The sequence below is a fragment of the Amblyomma americanum genome, chromosome 10 (assembly GCF_052857255.1).
Source record: "Amblyomma americanum isolate KBUSLIRL-KWMA chromosome 10, ASM5285725v1, whole genome shotgun sequence".
Taxonomy (NCBI): domain Eukaryota; kingdom Metazoa; phylum Arthropoda; class Arachnida; order Ixodida; family Ixodidae; genus Amblyomma; species Amblyomma americanum.
Genome location: NC_135506.1, coordinates 22,933,961 through 22,958,154, shown reverse-complemented (window position 1 = coordinate 22,958,154; position 24,194 = coordinate 22,933,961). Strand labels below are relative to the sequence as shown.

Here is a 24,194-nt window from a genome sequence, read left to right as displayed (position 1 = left end):
AGTAAGCATCGGGCACTTTTTGCTTTTGTGCAGCTCTCCCACATTTTTTTTTGTTTTCCCTGCATGCACTTCGCATTGTTCGTGTTATCGTGAAGCAAGTCATTGTTTCACATTATGTCATGTGCATGTATGCAGGGTATACTTTATCTCCACGGAGTGCGTGTGTGGGTGTGGGAAACGAGGCTGTTGATGCCCTGTGTGCCCTAGAGGAATTGGTTCATCCAACCGCGACTGTGCACTGCACTGTTTGAGGGAACTACGAAAAACGGTTCTTGCCACGCAAATTTCTCACACGAAGCAATCAACAGTTACAGGTTTATCTTTAAATCAAAGTATGCTGATATAAAACATTATGATTTTTTTTTTTCGGTCCCCGCAATAATTTGAAATTCGGTTATTTCGGACATTTTCTCCAGTTCAGTGAAATAAGAATTAACAGGATTTTACTCTACTTCACATAAAATTTTTGAGTGCTGCCCTGTACCTCTATGAGAGGCAAGCAGAAAATCCAAAACAAAAGCCTAACCCATTGTGAGTGTCCTATATTAATAGACCGAGTTTGCTAAAAGTATGGCCATCCACGAGTGCTGTTTTCAAGCAGGCAATAAAGGCATAATGGATAAATGACATCAATGAACAAAAAAAGAAACAGAAGCTTAGGTAATTTATTTATTTACGAACCAAGGGCTTCACTGCTTTTTGCTACAGAATAGGGTTTCAAGCACATGGAAACCACAATCACACACAGTGAAGAGATCTAATGACATGCAATTGCTCTTGTCATAGACAATCACTGCTGCACATGAAGGTATTGACAACTGCATTTTAGCTGCCACTTCTTGAGTCTCAGAAGGAATATATGATAATTATTATGACTTCCCTAGGAGGCTTTCAGGATCATTCTTTACCAGGTGTTAAACATATGTGTGCAGGAAACTTGCGCAGCCACAAGAAGTACAGAAATGTTCTTGTGGTTACCCAGAGCAACAATCACCAGTTAGTGATAGCCATTAACTTTTTTACTAAAGTTCAGCATTACCGGCCAGTTTAAGGGTGCTTCAAAGGCACACTCTGACATCAGAAGATTGAAGACGATGTACAAGACTTCGTTCCTGCGACAAGTTTGGGAGTTTCCTTTCATGAACAGGTTCGACTAGAGGAAGAATAAGCTAAATATGAGGCGCATAAAGTTTTAAAGCAGGTTCTTCTTAATTGTGCCACATTTGTACATGAGGCATGACAGTACTGTTTATTACCATTTTACCGTGTAATATTTCCGCTTGTACAACGGCCAAGTTGGTCGGCACAGGTAGTACTGACCTTAGTCCAGTGTTTTCACGTGCATTTTATTTCTCCCTGCAATGTGTGCTGATGCTAGTTTAAGCCGGTTATAACAGTGACCATTGTGAATTGTACTTACGAGGCCCTCTTGAACATGCGAGTCATCTCCAATGCAGCTTCCAGTGGCGCCTGGTCCAGAACACGAACACTTGCGGCATGGGTTGCGATGGTCTCTGGGCACACCTCGAGGACGGAAGTAACCATCCTCACAGCGCTCACAGTTTATGCCAGCCGTGTTGTGCTGGTTTCGGAAGAAACACATGTAAGGTTTAACATTAATCCACTTGAATCGCTGTGTAACATACTCCAATGTGAGAGCAACAGTGCAGTAATCCTCAAGCAATAATTCCTTATAAAGTTTATGTCTAATCAATATTTGCCCATGTTTACACTATGCAGTTTCTCTGTTGAAGAAGTCACTTTTGTTATTTGTTCAAGTATGGCAGAAAACAAATATTTGGCTCTTGAATTGTTATTAAAGCGTTCCTGGCCATTTTCAAATCACATATAAATTTTGATGTTAATATGTGCTCCTATGTTTGAATAAACCTTTGGCACCAACTAAGGCAAAGCTTTGATCAATGCGAAATTTCTCAAAAATCGTTGAATAGAAGCACTATCTGAGATTTTTGCCTTCTTTAATGCTCAATATTAGCTTGGTAAACCAATGTAAACATGTTGGGGCATCATGCAGCTAGCTCTAGTTCCAACATGTGTTTGCACTGACATCTACAAGCTCAGGCTCTTCCTAAGAAAAAGAGCAAAAAAGTTCAAACTCCTTTGGTAAATGAAATATTTTATGCAAATATTTCTGAATTTGCACACACAAACATCTGAAACGTACCTGTCTACATACACTCTCAATGCTGCTAAGATAACAAGAAGCCAAAATGCAAGCTTTTCTTTCAGTTGTACACAAGAAAGGAGACGTATGCAAGTCACATAATAGAAGTTAAATATCATTTTGTGCCAAAGACTATATAAGCAGAAAGGAAGCTCTGCAGAACAAAATGCGATGTACTGAATGGCGGGCAATGATTACAAGGTCTCCTAAAGCTGCTGGTTCTGCAACCTGCCTAAGAAGCACAGTAAGTAAGTACAGTAAAATAAAGATCTTAATGCAGTTCCAACAACTCTTATACAACCCCACAAAATGAGGAAGGATATTAGGCTGACAACAAATTTCCACCTTTCTGACATCAAAGTAAGGGCAGTTTGTCAATGACAGCATTCGTGCCACACACTGCTTTCAAACACACATCAATGAGGATAAAGTCAGGCAAGGGAGACAAGAAGGAAACAGATACGTACCGAGCAGTTCTGGCAGACTCCACCGCCACTGTACTCTCCGAATTTGTTCAGGCTGGTGCCACTTTTCGCCACTTCGGCATCATACGCACATGACGTGGCATGACCGAAGCACTGGCACTCTGGAAGAAGAAAATGCCTTCAACGTTGTTGCTGGCCTTTGCTAGTGCAGTTGGATGATCAACCAAAACAAAACACTTGTCAGTAACTTTACTGAGCATTTAATTAGAGAAACTGTACCCAAAACTGGTGTTTTAGAGAAGCAGAGAATAAAACTGAGCAGAAGTGCATGTCAATACAATACGCCAACATTTAAGACCAGCTTAGTTTATTTACGCTATAAAGCATTACAAAACATTCAGTTCTAACTTAAGTAATTACAGAGTCTTTAGAAGTGCGATTTTTTAAAAATTCACGAGTCCCTTTGGTAAAAAAGGAGAAAAAAATGTCAGTAAACACCAAGAGTCAATAGAAGTTACTGTGGGAATTTGTTTTGATAACGTTCACACGCAAGCAGGAGTTTTGAAGCACCATTAAAAATATTCCAACCACATCCCACTAACTGCAACCTTGTATTTATAAAACGTGCAGCCGATAAATCGACTGGTAAATCAACCAGACAAAGAACAATCAGTAGCGATGAAAGCTTGTTCCAATAGAAGTGCCAAATGCTTCTGTAAGCACTAGTTAAAAAATTTCTGCCCATAACCTCCGAAAGGCATGCGTAGCTCTATGATAGAGCACAAAGCGTTTACTTGTTTATGCATTTGCTTCTCAGCGAAAAGAGAGAAAAGGGGCTGCCACACCTTCACACTCAGCTGCATCCGCAGCAGTGCCCATTCTCCACGGCTGCTGGTTGAACAATGGGCAGCAACGCTCGCAGCTGGTGCCACACGTGTTGTGCTCACAGCGGCATTGAAGCTGCATCACAGAAGGAAGTTGAAGAGAAACTCAATTAAAGGGCATTGAGGACAAATTTAAGCTGGCCTGCATCGACAGGCTATGCCGTTCTCACAAAAAAAGAGATCACTCTCACCGAAAATGAAGGTTTTATAATGTAGAAAGTACCAAAAAACGAAATACAGATGTCGCCATCACCAGCTGATTTCACAAGTAAAATGCATGCGTCGACTTCGAATTTTGGGCATAGACCTCGGGAACTACGTTGCACTGCCATTCACTTCAAAGCGGTGGCAACCAGTCCTCCTCGGTGTGGACATCACAAATTTGAAACGAGTGCCGAGAAAATTCTTGAAGTAAATTTTCTTTGCCATAAATGCACCTTTTGCTGCCAGTCAAATATTGACGTAGCCAGAAAGAGCACTAGAATCAATTTTTACTGCAACCAATAATTTGATGGAGTGCATGTCGGTTGATTTATATCATTTTTATCACTGAGAATGCCACAGCATGTGGGTAGTAGCACAATAAAAAAGTTAGAGAAGCAGAGATTAAAAATTATAAAATGTTACAAAAATTTCAGTTCTAACTTTTTTGATGGAAAGTAATCACAAAGTAATTACACTTGCATTTCGATAAGTGAATTACGACTTACAGTTGTCTCGGTAACAAAAGCTGTTTGTCCTGGCACGACAGTTGAAAAATTTAGAAGTGTAAACTATGCCTGGAGAAAAAGTGTGGCCATTTCAGGGAGGCCTCCTTGTAGATTCTTGTTTCAACATTAATTAGGAAGATAAAAGATTGAGGCTTAATTTTTCTGGCAAGAGAACAGCAATTCCTAATTTATACTGGTCTTCCTGGCATGAGGGTCAAAGATGAGCTGCAGCAAAAACAAGATAGAACTAAAACAGCAATTAAATTAAACATTTTACAAAAATATTTGCGTGGTATCAAAAAATAAAAGTTGTATAGACAGCTCCACAGGTGCCAGGAAGTTTATGCCGAAGTGAAGGAATGAAAAGTGAACATCAGTCTCTGTCATAAAAACTATGCAAATTAAGACTGATGAAAAAAAGAAGGACGAAACAGGAAAAAAGTGGCAGTATTTAACGCGATTTTGTAAAAAACATAAGAACAGATACACGACGATCAAATAACGCACAATATCTGAAACGATCATGCAATACTGAGATTTTAACAGCTAAAATGATTTACATTGAAAATTTGAGTTGGTGCACATTGCCAACAAATGAAACCAGCCGAGACCAACTGGGAATTCGCTGTAAACTATTTATAACTATTGGTCTTGATTAGATATGTTGCAAAGTGTAACAAATTAAGTCTTCCACTATGGTACCCATGCTGTTCAGTTGGCATGTAAAAAAATCGATCACACAACGAAGTTCTACCAAATGCCAGTCTTTCAAATAACACCTGGACGGTGAGCAATAAACCACAATAATGACACTATAGTGAGCTTCGACACATCCCCAACCAAACAGGCAATTCAGTCGAAATGTTTGCTTTTCAATAATGACACTAGCCCAAGGTTTACCAGCAGGTGGTAGTTATCTGATTCCAATAGTTCTTGTATTTCATTTTGCCCTGAAAAAAATTGACCAGATTCAGAGTTGGAATCGAGCATAACGAAGGCCTTGCGTCACACCATTTTTTTCCACTGTGAACGCTGCCAAAGTCTGGAGGAATAGAAGCTCTGTTATAAGTAGCCCAAGTGTATTTGCTTCTCCAAACCCAGCAATTACCAGGTTTCAGTACTAATACCCCCTGTAAAAAAATAAAAACATCTACAAAAAACACTATGCATGTTTTACACCACATAAAGACTTTCAAGCATGTTTCTTCTTAAACACTCCAGTTCAAAGGCATATATGCAAAAGTATAAGATGTTCAAGAAGAGTAAAAAATTAAATTCATTTTTTTAATATTTCGGACTCTAACCTCTCCACCACGCCCTTGTACTGGACATTCCTGGGCATGCCCTGAGCAGACACATTGGCCTCCAATCGATATGTCCTTGATGGAGTAGAAGTACTGGAAAAAAAAAAGTAGAAGCACTTATTAAAATTTGCACGAGCAAATGTTGGAGAATTTCAAAGCATAAATGGGCTGCACAGTATACAGGCCATGGTAAACTTCTTCAAGGCTTCAATTAAACCACTTCAACACAAAGTAGGAACTGTAGTACTTTAAAATTTTTCATACAAACCCAATCAGTTGGCCGATTCCAAAGACCAGAATGACAAAATTAAGTACTTCTGAACGCTATCATATCAGAAAGGAAAACAAGAAATTATAGTTAGCACAAAATGTAAGTCGAAACCTAGGGGGAAATTGGGCCACTTCCTTATTGCCAGATGTGCTGAGATACCAGCAAAAATTTGGGGAAAAAAATGGAAAAAACAAAATGTGGCTGAATTACAGGCAATATGTAGAAGCAGCATTGGAGGTACATAATCAAGTTTCCTGAAATAATTCTTTAACCAAGCAATGCTCCATCAATGAGTTACATGTGCTTCACCTCTGGCCATAGTTGTGAAGAGATGTTCAATTCCACGCTAAAAAAAATGTACTTTGATCTTGTTCAGTTCGATAAAAAAAAATAGGAGCATGACGTTTTACGACCGCTCTAATTAACACTAATGTACAAGGCTAATGTACAATTCTCAGCCCCACACATATTACCACAACTGCACTGAGCCCACTGCTCAGTCACTACTGCCACATGTCACACATAAACGAACCCTGACAAATCTGGTGTGGTTATTCAGTCAGCAAAAAATACTATATGCTCGGCCTAACTAAAAAAAATCCCTTGCTAACACATTAACAGTAATGCACTTTCTTAATGAGCTTCAGTCTTACCCTCCTAGCCACGGATTTGTCCAGTTTGTCTGCATCGCTGGTGGTCTGGAAGCTCATGAGATCAGCATTCAGTGTGCGTATGCGTTGAAGGCGAAGACGAACATATCGGGCTTTGGTGAAGTCCTGCATTGAGCAAGCAGTGAAGTTGTGTAGTTAAAGTGTGCATAAACTGCACAGAGTTCAAAGAAAGGTTACTGAATCAATTTTCAAAAACTTTAGACACCTCTGCAGATATTTTATTTTTTCTTCATCACAATGTGTAAGGAACAGTGTGACAGGTTGAAAATACTTTGGTGAGGAAAGCAACGTTCACCTTCTTCTGGTGTCTAATGATATCGCCTAAAAAAATAATCTGAGATCCTGTTTATATTTTTCAAATGATGATCATAACCAGTGCATCACCTTCCACAATAAGTAGCAGTTTTCAGGTATGGTGCTAGCTTTAATAATTTGGCAGAACCTGACATGCATGAGCCATGCTCAGTCAAAGCAATAATGTGAATTAGGGTTATAATAATACATCTGCATGAAATACTAGACCAGACATTTTGATGCCCAATTTGTAATAAACTTCGCAAACAATCGCAACACTACTGTCCTTTGTGCAATTTTTATACTCACACCAAAAGCGCTCGAAAAAACTGAAGCCTTCGAGAATTCATAAATGTTTTGAAATGATCAAAAAGCACAGACATACCATCAATTTTTCACTAAACTCTTGTGCACCTGGCCTTCCATTAATGAGTGATGTATGAATCTGAAAACAAAAAAACAAGTCACACACTGTGAGTTAGCAATGAGATGTTCGAGCCCAAAAGCAAACTGAAAAAGTCATGCTTCACAACAGGCCAATACTGTAGCTATTGCTTTTCAGCAGACTACTTTTCATGATTCCATGTTGGTGCGCAGATCATAGGCTTGACAAAAAAAATCAAGCGATCAAATATAAAACAGGGAGTAAAACTTCCAAAGGAATGAATGCACACCAGTGTAGGCCAGCAGACATACCTCTCCATCTTCAAACGGGGTGATGCTTGAGTAGAAAGATGTGCAGATCACTTCATCATCAGACTTGTATACAGGCTGCCCAGGGGTCGGTGCTATCCCATAGGCCTCCCAACATTCTCCATCAGACACTGCATAGTATTGCCATGGTCGATAAAAGACTCCGTCGATAGAACGCTCCAGAATCCAGTTTCCTGGTCGAGGCGATATGGCTGATTTGACAATAACGTAGGCCACTTGGAACACCTGCAGGGTATAGTTACAAAAAAAGTTTCAACTGCAGCAAACATGCTACTAGTGGGCAAAGTTAGCATGTAGAGAAAATGCACACACAGTCATGAGCAAGCTTCTCTAGCGAGCGGTGCTCAGTGCAAAGGAAGGTATATATTCAAGCAGCTACCAAGTTCCACAGACAATGTATGTGCTCAAGCGAAGGTTCATAGGCATACAAATAGCGCTGGAACAAGCACAGGGCCAGTGAAGGAACAGCTGAGTTAATATTTCACTTTCTTTGTTATGCAACGCATCACCGTAGCACTCTAGACAAGCGCGCTTATGACTGTACTAATAATATATAATGCATACCTTGCACATGCTACATAAATGCATGCTATAAACCCTTAAAGAACATTAAATGTGTTGCAGTGATCTAAGATTTTAAAGGATAACCTGTTGTGGAGAAGAGAGTTGGGAGAACAGCACGTTTAAAGAATTGCAGCTTAAGAGATTAAAAGATTGCGGCTACATGTTCACAAGTATGTCAATCAGTCAGGGCTACTGATGCACATCGATACAAGAATGGGAACAACCAAACTCTTATTATTATTATGCAACGGCTGTATCAACCTTACTTAAAAGCAGAACAAATGCCCTCATCTGCAAAAGCCCCAAGAAGCCATCCAACATAGCTCCCCCAACAGATCAGAAGCTGATAGGTGAGCGAGATAGAACACCTAGCCCCCTTACTCTAGAAAGCTTTTCAAAATATACAGTCATGTTAACTTTCAAGGAGACATCAACATGCCAGTTTCAGAAATAAAAGCTATTAGAAAGATATGAGTTTTATGAAAGAATAAAAGACAAAAGAAATAATGCATCGATGCTCTGAGTTGCGAGAGGGTGATATGCACTCGACTGGCATCGAATGAGTTGTTTCTGAAAGCTGGCCTCTTGGAGCAGCTCAGAGTAGATCAGGCTGAGCATTTTTTCCAAATGCATGGCCAAACTATGCACGCAACTAAATCTGAGCAACTGTGTTTTTATAACATGACTACCAGATTCGAAAAAGTTTAAGAATTAAACTCCAAATTTATACTACATAGCAAGTTTACAATTCTGCAGTATTCAGATTCGAGCTCATGCTGCTGTTTGTTTAGCTTTCACATCCTGCTCCAAACCATGAAGCGATTCCCAGAATGGCATCGATGTCTTTTCTTTTACTTTCTGTAAAATTATCTCCTGTATAACATGATGACAAATTAATATCTGCCTCTAATCAATACATCCATTAATATAAAGGATGACATTTCATTCCTTGAATTCAATAACTGCTTGTTTTTCTCAAATTTATATCCTATTGATCCCCCCATCTTGCCACCGCTGTATGCTTGAGAACACATATAACTTTCCCACTTGACATGCTATACTGTAGTGTCGCCATATATAGTTTATACATAGCGACAACTTTTCTTGGCAATTAAGGACAGGCTGCAAGGGTTAAGCATCCGTAACTGTGTCACTCCACCAAATAGTTAAGCTGCACAACAATGCACCTCGCCGCCTGGCATGTTGCTCTTCCTGCGGTAGCTTAATTCCGTCACTGGAGCTGCTGGGGCCTTCTATTGCAGCTTGTTGTAACAAGATGTGTCTAACAAATCTATTGTAAGGTGTTGGTAGTAGTAGCTCTATGGTTTTAATCAATAAAACTATTTTTTTCCTTAACTTTCTAGTGTTTAAAGATGGCAGTTCAGTTATAAATATGCCTTAAATACCGAATATTGACAATCTACTATGATTTAAGAGAAAACTAATATGTAACTGTAAGTGGAGACTATATTTCACTGTTTAGGAAGAGAGGGTGTGCTTCGGCTCTGTAGCTTCCGCTCCAGTGCCAAAAAAAGTTGTTGTGGAATATAGCACTAGTTAATCTACAGCCATGAGAATGAGCAAACCTGCTTAAGGTCGAGTGTAATGGTGACCCACTGGTACTTGCGCCCATGCTGCAAGGAAGGGCTCTGCCACCAGCGGTTGCTGCCGTCGATGGCGTACTGAATGGGGTGCCTCCTGTCGGCATAGCGGCTGGTGGCATCGCACTCTCCACACTGTGGTTCCCTGGTGCAATGAGGATGGGAGTTTCGTTTTCAGGACTCAGGGTAACATAGCGCAAGGGACGAATCACATTACAAATGAGGCAATCGATGAACTAATGTGCGTCAACCCGCCCAACTCGCAGTTTAGTCGATCTTGCAAGTTTTCCACCACCATATAAGAAAAGCAGTGCTACGTATATAAACAGCCAACAAGGTGGCTGAAGTCATAATTTTCAACGGGTGTCATTTAAGTGGCACAAGAAGAGAAAGCACTGCCCACATCTTTTGTTGGAACCGTGCAATGCAAGATGCACATCCAAGCTCAAAACACAGAGCTGGCATGAGAATACAGCCATACCCCGTTAATAAGACCTCCGTTACATATGGATGACTCAAATTATGGACAGTTTTTCTGGCTTCCAAACTTTTTCAATGTATATACACATCACTGATATGGAAACTCACTGTCCAGACAATGGATAGGGTGAATTGGAGGCCATGTATTTTTGCCGCGTTAATATGGACAGCAATGAGAACAAGACCACGAGTGCCCCAACCAGATCTTTCCTTTCCTCTATTTTGAGTTAAGGACACTAGCAAAAGGCAGTGCAGGAGCGGGAATGTATGAATGATGCGCTTTTATTCCCATGGCTTCATGCTTTACAGTGCTAAGGGGCCCAGTCGACACATCTTATGATTTGCTGTACTGATGAACGGCAGTGAAAAAACTTCTTTAGTTTGCGCTAACTTGAAAGTCACATTCAGCAGCTGTCAGACAACTAAGTACACCTCTGTACTAGCAGTTCATAGGATGTGAACAGTCACAGTAGGTAATACGTCATCCTACCATGAGGAGCCAGCATGCGTCTCATGGACCACCAGGTGAATCAAACAGCAGTGCACTATCTTAACAATAATGATGACAAGGCTAATGCCCCTCTAGCTCACAAGACTTTTCTTAATTTCAACTTCACTGCTCATGAATGTACAGAAGCAAACCTTAATCATAACGTGTTATTCCTAACATGCTTTTTTTTCTTCACAATTCATTATTACAGATGACTTGCTTTGTGGACAGCTTTGACCATGTTCCTAAGTGTCCATTTAAACGAGGCAAAACTGTACACTTATAGCTGCTGGCAATGACTGCAACTTCATGCAAAATCTAAATACAAACCACTTTGCTGAACTTATACAATCACATAAAACACAGGAATGAAGTGATAAAGGCCTTTCAAAAGCAAGCCCTCCAGCCGATGGAGTCAACCTATCATCATGGCATTGCGGTCAACTGCCTTGCACCTGCCATGGCCGCTGGCAGGTGCTCAGTAGGACTGAAGTAACAAACATCCCTCAAAGAAGGCCATCTGACCAATCGCATTGACCTATTGCTGTGACGTCGTGGTCAACCGCCTTGCACCTGCCATGACTGCTGGCAGGCGCACATCAGCAACTGCAAAGCAGTCTACTGCGACATCATGACAACAGGTCAGTGCCATTGGTTGCAGGGCCTCCTTTGGGAGGGCACTTGCCACGTTGCTCTTGAGCTGTACCTGACTATAGCATGGTAGCATGGAACTTCTGTCTTCAAACAACAGCCACATTCAAGCAAAAATTACTGCTATGCATCGAGTTACGGAGGGACACATCACTATAAATCCTCACAATTTGTGAAGAATTTAATAGCAGCTTCACTCAGTAAAAACAGACAGTAACCTTAACATCCAGCAACTGGATTTAATGATTCTTATTCCAATGTAAACAATGTTAAAGATGGGATTGTAGAAACAGTGCATGTGGAGGCACATAGCATATTGACCACGATGTACACAAAAAATAAAAAGAAAACACTAAACAAAGCCACATACATGTGTCTGCAAAGAGGAAATCGAAGCGCAAAAAATCTGATAAGTATGGAACGATTTACCAAACCATTAGCACAATAATAGCAAGCAAACACATTCATGTTCAAATTTTTAAACCATAATCCTAAATGACTGCACCGCAAGTCTCATCAATTTTTGTCTAGTGTTCCTATTTCTTTTACTGATAGAAATTATGCTATGTTCTCTTATGCCGACCCCTGTTCAACTCTTATAACTGAAAGCATAAGCAGGCACTATGTGGCACTATCTGAAACATCAACAAATTAAACATATTACAAGGCATTAAACTAACATAAAGAACAGAGAAAAACCCAGCGCACCTATTGTATGTGTGCTCAACAAGCTTGCAGTAGTTGTCAGGCCCCGTCTCACCACATGTAGCATTCACTGTGATTTCGGCATTGCTGGCCAAATTAAATACAGATGGAAACAGGCCTTTTTTGAAATCTGCACAGAAAAAAAAAACAAGCAACACATGATTATCAACTGTCAAACCCTTCACAAAGACTAAATATCCCACCAGCCGTTTCCACACAAGTAATTATAAGCATCTGCCGAAAGACTTTCTCTTTCCACTTCACTCTACAAATTAGCCCTACGAGTGCGACTAATCACCAGTTCTGCTCTTACTTACATGGCTGAAAAATCCTTGGTATTATCCCAAATTTTAACAAATACTAGTTTATTTAGTTTATTTATTCAATAGATCCTTTGTCCATCAATCCTTCAAAGAACACTGCTTTCGTAGAACATATGTGTGCTTAAATGCTTTGAAGGTCACTTACAACTCATTATTACTTCATTATTCTTCAACTTCATTATTACTTCAAGGTGGACTAAGACACAGAATAACAATAACAACATAAAACAAATAAAAAGTCCTATATATACAGAACATAATGTATGATATTTGACATGCAGCTTTTTGCTAAACAACTAAACAAAATTTCACAAGTACACATAAGAACTAGTCAGTTAATCACACAATATGAGTGCTATCAAGAAAATTTAGAGCATGGCAATTAACAAAAAAAAATGCATGAACCATACCATGACCATACTCAATGTATATATGTATATACAGACTCAATAACAGATCTGCATCATTTGCTGATGCACCATAATACCAATTTAGTAGTATTAGTATTTATAAGTAGGTAGTATTACTCAATGTCTTACAGAGGCTAGATGAAGGATGTTAAATATGTTGGCGTGGATTGCGGTGGTTACGATCGAGGAAACAAAAGGAGAAGCGGACACCGGAACCGTGCCATGCATGATGAAGGAGGAGCGAGATATGGTAGAGGGAGAAAGAGTCGCCATAGAGGATCAGGGCTCCAGAATAATCCCGACCACCTGCAGTTCTTTAACTTAATATCCGCGGCACACGGAATCCGCCTTTTTCACGACGCGACTGCGCATGCGCCCATCCCCTGGCGGCGGTGTCGCGAAGCATATTGGAAGGGTACCGAGACCGGTCGTGGAAGTGTAAACAAACCGGCTTCCTACGCGGGGTGCGTTGCTGCAGCCGTCGGGCGTTCAGTGCGACGCATTTGGCAATGCGTACGACCATGTGTTGCATACGGCTGCATTGCCCAATATGTAAAGGGAAGCAAACTCGGATTTTTTCGCTTTCCGAACGCTTCCCGGGACCGCCTTCAACGCGAAGCGTGGATAAAAGCCGTTCGCCGGCTCGACGGTCGTGGCCGCCATTGGGCACCGTCAAGACTGTGCGGGAATCACTTTGTGACAGGTGCGGACGAGGTACTGTGGTTAAATGCGCGTGCAGTCCATCACGAAATGTTTTATTGATGGGCAGGAAGGCCTCGAATGTCACCGCGGCACCCAGACTTCATTCCAATGCTTTTTGCTTTCTCAAGCAAGAAGGCCAAATGGGCAAGTGCTGTGAGCCGCTTTCAACGCGCGGTGGAGCGGACAATGAAAAAGAAGCTACGAGAGCATTCACGCATGATGCTACAATTTTGTCGTAATCTCCTAAGGAAATTTCCTTGTTTATGCCACTACATCTTGGCCAATACCCCCATGTGGGTATGTGCCATGTATTAAGAGGCAGAAGAAGCAGAAGGTGCGTTATGCGTGTGTTCGCATCATATCCATGATGAAAAGTTCTGCGTGGTTTCGTCGGAATGGCTTAATGTGCGCTTCTCGCGCACGTCTTTATGGACGCGCATGCTTGTTTAACCTATGCAGCGGTGTGCTGCGGGAAAATAAAGTAAAATGCTAGCAGAGCTGCCATGTTGCGAGTACGCTTGTGCTTTTATCGCTCGTGTAGCTACGGAAGCGCTTGAGCACAATGATTGCTTGTGAAAACTTGGTTTGGTTTGGTTTAGTGGGATTTAACGTCCCTAAGCGACTCAGGCTATGAGGGACGCCGTAGTGAAGGACTCCGGAAATTTCGACCACCTGGGGTTCTTTAACGTGCACTGACATCGCACAGTACACGGGCCTCTAGAATTTTGCCTCCATCGAAATTCTGCCGCCGCGGCCGGGATCGAACCCGCGTCTTTCGGGCCAGCAGCCGAGCGCCATAACCACTCAGCCACAGCGGCGGGATTGTGAAATCTGTTGTCCCCAGTCGTTTTCTGTGCTACGGCGTGCACGATGTAGTATCCACCTTTCATGGATGGCAGGCATATACAGCGGAAAACGCCAACCTCACTGATCGGGGATATTTCATTGAACATTATGTTCCGAATGTAGCCTTCATCTTTGAAGCGGCGGCCCTTGCTCAGCTGGCGATCGCATCGCATGCCGCATGATCGGAGATACTGAAGAATTTGCTCTTCGGTGGGCTCAGCAGCCTGCCTCGGACTTCGCACACAGCCACCAGTCAATCCAAGAAATCCTCCAGGCACCAGGTGCTGCCCAGGACACGCAATCGTTGACAGATTCCTACAAAACGTGCTCCGCAGCGGCACTCACCCCGGCCGGGTTGGGCGCACAGTACGCTTCCAATGAGCTTCCAGCGCTGTACGCGAGGTGGCAGCACAGGAACATGAAAAAGGCGGAAGCATTTCGCCTCCATCGAAATGCGACTACCGCAGCCGGGATTCGACCCTGCGACCTCGTGCGCATACAGCTGAATGACGGCCAGTGAAAACCATCGCAGCGGGCGATAAATATGTAGATTTAATCATACACATCTTTATTACCAGCAAAGTTTTACAGAATCCGCGTTCACTGCATGGTCACTGCATGGTCAGCACTGAAGCGCTGTTTTAACTCGACAGCTGAAGAAGATATTGTTGATACCCTGATTAGTGAATAGTCCTGCCTGCGTTTGATTTGAGACTCGAATCAGCTTGTTTTAGCAGCATTCTAACATAGACTACAAGCACAAAAAGCATTAAAATCACGAGAGAAAAACCCTCGGTGAAACCATACGCACACACTCGGCGTCCAATCACGCGCGCGAATTCATGACGTCATGAATTCCACTGCTGTGGCGCAAAATACAAATTCATTCATTCATGCAGTTCCTATTATAAAAAGAAAAAATGGTTTCTGTATAAGACAAGTAGAAAAATAAATAATAATGCCTAAACTTAATGACGCAATACAGAAAATATGCCACTTTGGCTTCAAACAGCGCGCGTGACTGATTTAATTCATTTCTGCCACATGCAATGCGAAATTTATACAAGCTTGCTGTAAATGCTCAGTGGATGTGCGAGTGCCCAGGCTGGAAATACGAACCCCCCACCACGACACCCTCGACATGCACGCACACATGAAGCGAGCATGACGATACCCCGACCTTCAAAACTTGAGCCGCAGACCGCCCTGCCAGCAGACCGCAGACAAAGCACCCAGGCATCGCTCCATGCAGACTCCAAAGTTTTCGCATAAACGTTTACACTACATGCATATACACCCTGCTTCCTCCCGGACACAAGGCAAGCTCACACAATGCCCAGCACCCTCCCTCTCGCGAGCGTGTTTTTTACGAGCTGACGAGAGGCCGCAGCGCGCTCTTGCGAAGAAAAGCAAACGAGAGGACAGACTCAACGACGCGGTGTCGGGTGTCGCGGCCAGTTGCTGCACTGTGAGGTTTGCTCTCCTGCTCGGTATGCTCGTCGGGCCCGCGTAGATGCTTTGACTACGAGTCCAGCCGCACTGGCCCTCCGGTTACGAGCGTGGCACGATTGTCGATCCACCCGTCGCCGCCGCCGGCGGCGCGGTCGGCGGATATGATGGTCGCCATAGACGTAAACATGAATAAACATCAGCGCAGACGCCGCAATTCAAGCTCTCCCCGACGCGTGCGAAATACAGGGGACAGCGACGGTCGTAGCCCGCGAAAAAAAAAAGGGAGAGAAAGAAAGAGAGGGCACAGAGTGACAATGAGCATCGCGCCCGAACTTCAGAGCGTTGCGTCATATGCATGAATAACGCACACGCCATCCTGGGCCCGTGTAATAATAATAATAATAATTGCTTTTCGGGGAAAGGAAATGGCGCAGTATCATATATCGGACACCTGAACCACGCCGAGCAAAAAAAACTTTTGGTATACGTGTTCACGTTTTAAAAACGAATATGATGGTGTCTAGCGCTCTCAGACCATGAATAGCGTTGTATCTTGCCAGTCCTCACCTCGATCGGCTGTCCTCACCTATGGGGCTAAAGCTTAAAGGTTAACGAAGATGCCAATGAAGAGGGTGGGGGGAGGGGAGTCAACAGAAGGATCAACGGGAGTGTAAGGTTCGAGGCGTTCCTGTTTCTTTTGTTTTTCTTTTCCGCACTCGTGTGCGCGAGTGGAGGCGATTAGTCTTGCCGTCTATCTGCCATCTTGATCCGCCATGGACAAACCAGGCTGACGACGACTAATAATAATAATAATTGGTTTTTGGGGAAAGGAAATGGCGCAGAATCTGTCTCATATATCGTTGGACACCTGAACCGCGCCGTAAGGGAAGGGATAAAGGAGGGAGTGAAAGAAGAGAGGAACAAATAGGTCCGTAGTGGAGAGCTCCGGAATAATTTCGACCACCTGGGGATCTTTAACGTGCACTGACATCGCACAGCACACGGGCGCCTTAGCGGCTGACGACGACTATAGCCGCGTTTACATGAATGCGACAGACGTCGAATCCAGCCCACTTTTTTAGGTAAAGTGCAAAAACGTCGAGGAAGAAAGTAGAGGACGAGTCACGCCTTTCCATCTCAAAACTTCCTCTTTTCCTCAAAAAGGGGGACTGGAGTAGACTTCTGCTGCAGTCATGTAACTGTGGCTTATGACAGTGGCAGCGTAAACATCCACCGATATTTTTCATATGACTTGTAATGTAAACTAACAATAAATATGGCCATCGATGACTATAGCGACGAAAACACTAGCGGCGTTTACATGACTCGACGAGGTCGGGTCGAGTTCGTCTGTCGGGCAGCTAGCTCATGTAAGCGCTATCGAGTGGGGTATGGGAGTCAGGGGTCGGGTTCTACCAACCCGAAAACAAGGGGTAGGTTGGCTTTCACGCCTGTGGAAACAATTTTCTGTAGGGGCGAGCAAGAGCCGATTCATTAGTCGCGCGGTCGCGCCTCCGTGGACGTGCCGCGATTGCCGACTTTCTAGCAGCAAATTCATGTAAACGCGCAGTCGTCGAGTTGGGGTGACCTTGCTCAGCACGACGCCTGATTCGACCCGCTGCTGTTGGGGTCATGTAGACGAAGCTCGTCTTCTCGCCAGTTTGTGCTTTGCACTGTATTTACAATGCATGAAAGTGAAGATGTGTCTTGCTCTGTTTGCTCCCTGCCCTTTCTATTGCGAAGTCTTTTGCCAACTGTGGGGTGTTAACACATATGAACTAAAATCCTATAACAACGCCGTAGCACCTGCACCATAAAAATTTTAGCATTCATATATATACCGCCCAATGCAAACGGAAATTTCCCCTCCCAACTTTCACAATTACGTGGTTCATCACAGAACACTGCATGCACATAACATTTCGGCGGAGGCTAGAGCACGAGTATACAGTCACACTCAATACAAGTGAAAATGATGCTCTGAATATGAAAACAATACACCTTCATCAATGAGCTACGTACCTGTCTTCTGGCGATTGTTATTTTTAGCCGGTTTTTTTCTGCGAATCCGTCCTGTGTTACTGGTTAATGAATTCCCTCCTTCGTAATACATGAAACGGTGCTCAGGGTGTCTTGAACTATACGAATATATATATAATATGAAGATGACTATTTTAAGCATACCCCCCCCCCCCCCCCGCTTTAAAGAACTCTTCTGCATAACACCTGGATTAAATGACTCTTCCGAAGTACATTTTGCAAGGCTGGACACTGTCCCTAACCGCAAGAGGCTATCACACAAGAAAAATGTATTATTGGTGTTCAGCTCATCGCAAAACGATCACCTTTACATTGATTATGAGAGTACAGATCGAAACAGGCGCCGCCATAGTATGCATCGTGCGAAGAACGCACGATGCTGATACATACATACATACATACATACATACATACATACATACATACATACATACATACATACATACATACATACATACATACATACATACATACATACATACATACATACATACATACATACATACATACATGCATGCATGCATGCTTACATACATACATATACATACATACATACATACATACATACATACATACATACATACATACATACATACATACATACATACATACATACATACATACATACATACATACATACATACATACATACATACATACATACATACATACATACATACATACCAGGGTGGAATTTACATATGATATAGCACCAAAGTAATAAATGTGGACAGAGCCAGCTACCCCGTACCAAGGTGCTCCTAAACTGCACGCAATTACGGCGTCGAAGTGCCAACCGGGGGCGCAGGAACGCAGACGGAACGTGCCGTAGTCAAGGAAGGGTGTGAACATCAGAGATGGCCGCCGCGGCAGACGCGGATGGGCAAGGGCAGCGGGCGGTCCTTGAACTCAGTGCCCGCGATCTTTGCATCGTGCACAGAGACGCGAAGACATTACTTCCTCCCACAACCCTTTACGAAAGGCGCAGGTGTTTTTCACTGCGCTCACCGGATGGTGTACAGTCGGCTTCCTGAGCTTTCACGGTGGTGCAAGTGAACAAAAAAGGCTGAGAAGCCGCTTATCAGGAGTCATTAAGATTGCATTTCTAGTTACCCGCCGCGGTGGCTCAGTGGTTAGGGCGCTCGACTACTGATCCGGAGTTCCCGGGTTCGAACCCGACCGCGGCGGCTGCGTTTTTATGGAGGCAAAACGCTAAGGCGCCCGTGTGCTGTGCGATGTCAGTGCACGTTAAAGATCACCAGGTGGTCGAAATTATTCCGGAGCCCTCCACTACGGCACCTCTCTCTTCCTTTGTTCTTTCACTCCCTCCTTTATCCCTTTCCTTACGGCGCGGTTCAGGTGTCCAACGATATATGAGACAGATACTGCGTCATTTCCTTTCCCCAAAAACCAATTATTATTAGCTTTGGCAGACCTTTATGAAGTGCTAGTTATGTAGGCCAAACTGGTAGCTATCTGAATGTTAAATTGCAGGATCATTTAAGAAACCTCGGAAACATCAGCGCGCCTGGTACGCTATAGCAGATCGCTGCTAAAGGTGCGAACCTTGCCAAATAGAGAAATCTCGTTTCGGAAAAACTCTTGTACTGGCTATGTGCAAAGACAGGGTCGGCAGGGAGATTATAGAGGCTTTCTACTACATCGCCAGTACACGCGATGGTTGTGTTAACACGCGTTCAATAACGCTATCGTCGAGTGAGATTACGTTAATTTGCAAACAGCTCACGCAGTGGTTAATAGAAAAAGTAACACGCATGTTCAGTGATGGTTCCCATTTTTCTTAATGTGCCCTTTTTTTTCAAATAAAATCTTCATTTGATAGTAGCGCCACGTCCAGCCGTTGTCTCGTTTCGTCCTTAGAGTCGCCACTCAGCGCAGTGAAGCTACAGAGCAATGCAATATCAAGTAGCCTATTTTGTCGCCTTACGTTTAATTAACGGGAAGGTTAAGTGTTCTGGCATCAAAATCTTGTTTCCTCATGACTTGTTTAGCTCCACTGACCTGGCATTAATGAACGCTATAAATTAATTTTGCAACATCTCCTTACGTGCCTGTCCACGTATACGAAAATACCATTTTTGCGAAGCGACGAAGTTTTCGGGAAAATGGTTTCGAAAAATGCGCGGCTCGTGCTTTTTCCACAAGTAAGTATTGTTTATACTAACCTGTGCCCCTAGTGCACTATATGTTATGAGAACGTCTAACGAAAGAAAAAAAGTACTCTGGGACTAAAAGAGCAGCACTAGTAGCGTGACTTGTCACGGCAGTTTGATGACTGCGGCGTTCAGTTAATCCATGTTTTATCACGCAAAAAAATATATGAACTATAAACCAGTATAGGAGGAATAACACAATAACTAACCGTCCTGACACAGACAGCAAATATGCCACGTTATTGAAAGCTGGACTGCTGTTTTGGGTATTTATGACACTTGTGCCTCCCTCTAGCGAGCAACACGTACTACCGTATTCCGTTCAGGAAATAATAATAATAATAATAATAATTGGTTTTTGGGGAAAGGAAATGGCGCAGTATCTGTCTCATATATCGTTGGACACCTGAACCGCGCCGTAAGGGATGGGATAAAGGAGGGAATGAAAGAAGAAAGGAAGAAGAGGTGCCGTAGTGGAGGGCTCCGGTATAATTTCGACCACCTGGGGATCTTTAACGTGCGCTGACATCGCACAGCACACGGGCGCTTTAGCGTTTTTCCTCCATAAAACCGCAGCCGCCGCGGTCGGGTTCGAACCCGGGAACTCCGGATCAGTAGTCGAGCGCCCTAACCACTGAGCCACCGCGGCGGGTCCGTTCAGGAAAGTCCGCCACAATTTTTAGAAGCGAAAAGCTTCACTACGCTAGTAAACACCGTGCTTCGCGCGAGCCGGCGTATGTCGGGGCACGAGTGACGTCACGCACGGCGCAGGTGGCCGCCGCCGACTCCGTCTTTCTCTCTCTCTCTCTCTCTCTCGCTCCCTAGTCACTAATGCGCATGCGCCACTACTGGCACCGAGCCACACGTGTTCCGCCGCTGCGCAGCGCCGCGCCTTTCCCCAAAATCCAACTTTCAATTTTCTCTTTCTTCTTTCATTCCCTCCTTTATCCCTTTACGGCGCGGTTCGGGTGTCCACCGAGATATGAGACGGTTACTGTGCCATTTCCTTTCCTCAAAAACCAGACAAAACAAGTGACCCGACGGCATTCATAGAGTTCATTGGCGTTGACAACTTTGCAAAGGCCGCTCATTTTCGCGAAAGGAAAGGCGGACAACCGGCTCCGTGGGTCAGTAGAGACCTCAATCTCGCTTTCGTTTTGTATATCCTGCTAATCCACATTAATTCCTTTAGAACAGGCTTCTTGAGTTCAAATGGCGAATTTTGCGCCTTGGTAATATCAGTGTTGGCGGACCTCAGAACACAAGTGAATCCTTAACTAGCTAATTAGCTAATTAACTAAATTCTAATATATAACTTTTTTAATATTACAATTAGGCATCTGGTAGCTGGCCATTAGCAGTAGCCATAACAGTTTCTCAACTGCGAAAATGCGACTGCCCTCGGCACTGTGGCTCAACAGGCCTGTTGAGCCTGTTGAATGGTGCCGGTACCATTCAAAAATCGCGGGACTGCAGGGCGCGCACAGCCATGTCCATCAACACACGTTACTATACGTGGTACAACGCATGTATACGCTAGCGTACACCCCATAGCGGCAATTGCGTTCAGTGAACAGTATACGCTGCGCGCTGCACCTAACTTCACCTCAGAGACATCTCCGAGCAGGTACTGAAGTGGCGATGCATCGCAAGAATAGAAACAGGGAAACAAAGGCCGACCTGCTATCTGCATACGCTAGCCGCCGCCGTCACCGCTATAAAATAAGCTATCACTCTCTGTCGTAGAGATATGCGGACGAAGTATCTATATACCCACTTGTCACACAAACGTGTGCTATCTCGGTTCTTCATTATTATTTTTCTCACTCAGCGTCGCATCTCTCCCTTTACTATCTAATATTTTCCCTTTTCACATATACTTCCCAGGTACGTGTGCATGTATACAGGCGTTCAGAGATATTTCCGAACCGCAGGATTAACACTGAAAAGTTGAGCTTGCTCGCTGGCTCGAGGCGCGGCCAGAGGTTGAGGTCTAGAACACTGTAAGGGACGCGCTATACGCATGGAGGAGGAGACCAAACATTAAGAGCATAAATACTGGGTGGGTTCGGTAGGAGAACCCATTGGTCGCCATCTTAATCCGGCCCCTCTCAACCGACGATTTCTTGTCGAGGGGACTGTGGCTATGAAGGGTTGCCTCCCAGCGCTCATATGTCGGATCGGGATTGCTGTCCAAGTCTGGGCTTTCTTGACATTCCCAAACTGTGTGAAAGAGTGTGCCAACTGCTCCACAGAGTTCTGAGGCAGGACGAATCGTCTGTGTCTGGATACCGTTTACTCATTAAGCAGGGATTAAGCAGAGTATTAGTTTGTAGTCGCCTGATTATGTGCTCTTCATGTTTGCTAAGGGTCTTGTGAGGAAGATGATATTTCATTCTTATGATCTTATAGCACTCCGTGATTGCTGCGTATCTTAGGGTGAAGTGTTAATGGTGTCAGAGAGAGGCTGCTTGCGCCAGATGCTCCGAGGAGGAGAGCTCGAGCAGTTGTGTTGGCCGCCTCACTGTCTGTCGCTGAGAGGTGCCCTGGCGTCCATGGAGAAGATCTGGACATTCGAGGGATTAGACGTTTCCAAAATTTTCCTACAGGGAGCGCCCACGCGACCCGTGATGTAATTGCGCACCGCTGCTTGTGAGTCGGACATAGTCGTTGCCTCGCTGTTCTTTGATATCGCTAGTGCGATAGCTGCTTCTTCAGCCGATGTGGTATCCCCTGCTTCGATAAGGCTGCTTGGGATTACATATCCCCCTGGGGTGAAACTGCTGACGTTGCCGCGACCCCGTTAACGGGTCCAGCCACATCGACGTAGATCGTGCCATTGCTTCCATCCCAACGCTTAGAGTGGTGTCTAGCTCTGGCTGTAGCCTGCGTCCTCTGTTGTGTTCCTCATCCATGCGCTTTGGTACGGGGTGAGTCATTATGTGTGATCTCATCTGTATGGGCATGTCGATCTTATCGGCGACTTGATGGGGTGGACTGATTCTGCGCTTCTGTAATATCTTCCTGCCAGGCTTAGATGTTGAGAGCCTGACAGTTTGGTTGACACGGTAGGCCTCTATTAGTTCGTCGATGGTGTTGTGGATCCCTAACTGCGATCCGTGGATGCACATAAAGGGAGACCCAGCGCCGTTTTAACTGTCTTTCGTATAATAACACACAGGTAGCGCTCGGGTGTGGACTCCCCAGCTTTTCGGGGCACCGTCCTTCTCTCTTTTCACCTCCCTACTCCGTCTCTCTCTCTCTCACTGACTCATTTCATCCTTATCCCTCCTCGCGAAGCGTGTCTCTCACTTCCTTCTTTCAAACCCTTAGCCGCCGCGGTAGCTCAGTGGTTAGCGCGCTCGGCTAATGATCCGGAGTTCCCGGGTTCGAAACCGACCGCGGCGGCTGCGTTTTTATGGAGGCAAAACGCTAAGGCGCCCGTGTGCTGTGCGATGTCAGTGCACGTTAAAGATACCCAGGTGGTCGAAATTATTCCGGAGCCCTCCGCTACGGCACCTCTTTCTTCTTTCACTCTCTCCCTTATACCTTCCCTTACGGCGCAGTTCAGGTGTCCAACTATATATCAGACAGATACTGCGGCATTTCCTTTCCCCCAAAACCAATTATTATTATTATTAATTATTATTATTATTATTATTATTATTATTATTATTATTATTATTATTATTATTATTATTATTATTATTATTATTATTATTATTATTATCTTTCAATCCCCATCCATTCCGCCACGGCCGCATCGGTGGATGCGGTGGACCTCTTTCACTCCTTCCTTCCTCCCTTCCCTGGACGTGCTGTTGAGATGTGCACTGAGAAGTGAGGCAGTTACTGCGCCTTATACTTCCGTCAACAATTTTCATTTTTTCTTTCCAATGCATCAAACGCAGCAGCTAGAGGTAGTAATGACGACGGCGATGTCGATAGTGCCACTAACGACGACGTAAAAACATGTAGAAAGTGAGCAAAACTTTTGATTGATTGATTGATTGATTGATTGATTGATTGATTGATTGATTGATTGATTGATTGATTGATTGATTGATTGATTGATTGATTGATTGATTGATATTACGGACCAAAGCAACAATGAGCGCTATGAGAAACACTGTAGTGGAGGGCTCCCGGTTAATTCTCACCAACAGTCTTTTTTTTTTGTACCTGCACCAAAATCTCGGAAAGAGTATAGTATAGGTTTTTGAATTTGGGCTCTAGAAGAATGCGTAATTAAGCCGTAGTTTGAGTCTTAGCAAAGTCCCATTATCCACGGTGGGCAG

General features: G+C 43.8%; 1 protein-coding gene across 2 annotated transcripts in view; it reads right to left on the bottom strand.

Moving 5' to 3' along the window:
- Window positions 1-24,194, bottom strand: part of LOC144107159 (laminin subunit alpha-1-like) — a 121,974-nt gene that overhangs the window by 64,679 nt on the left and 33,101 nt on the right. For both annotated transcript variants that reach the window (XM_077640154.1, XM_077640153.1), the window contains exons 2-10: window positions 11,953-12,079; window positions 9,609-9,768; window positions 7,441-7,683; window positions 7,130-7,189; window positions 6,433-6,555; window positions 5,509-5,601; window positions 3,456-3,570; window positions 2,653-2,771; window positions 1,421-1,582 (exon numbers count right to left, since the gene is read on the bottom strand). In XM_077640154.1, coding sequence (XP_077496280.1) covers window positions 1,421-1,582; window positions 2,653-2,771; window positions 3,456-3,570; window positions 5,509-5,601; window positions 6,433-6,555; window positions 7,130-7,189; window positions 7,441-7,683; window positions 9,609-9,768; window positions 11,953-12,079 — 1,202 coding nt within the window. The remainder of the gene's footprint in view (window positions 1-1,420; window positions 1,583-2,652; window positions 2,772-3,455; window positions 3,571-5,508; window positions 5,602-6,432; window positions 6,556-7,129; window positions 7,190-7,440; window positions 7,684-9,608; window positions 9,769-11,952; window positions 12,080-24,194) is intronic.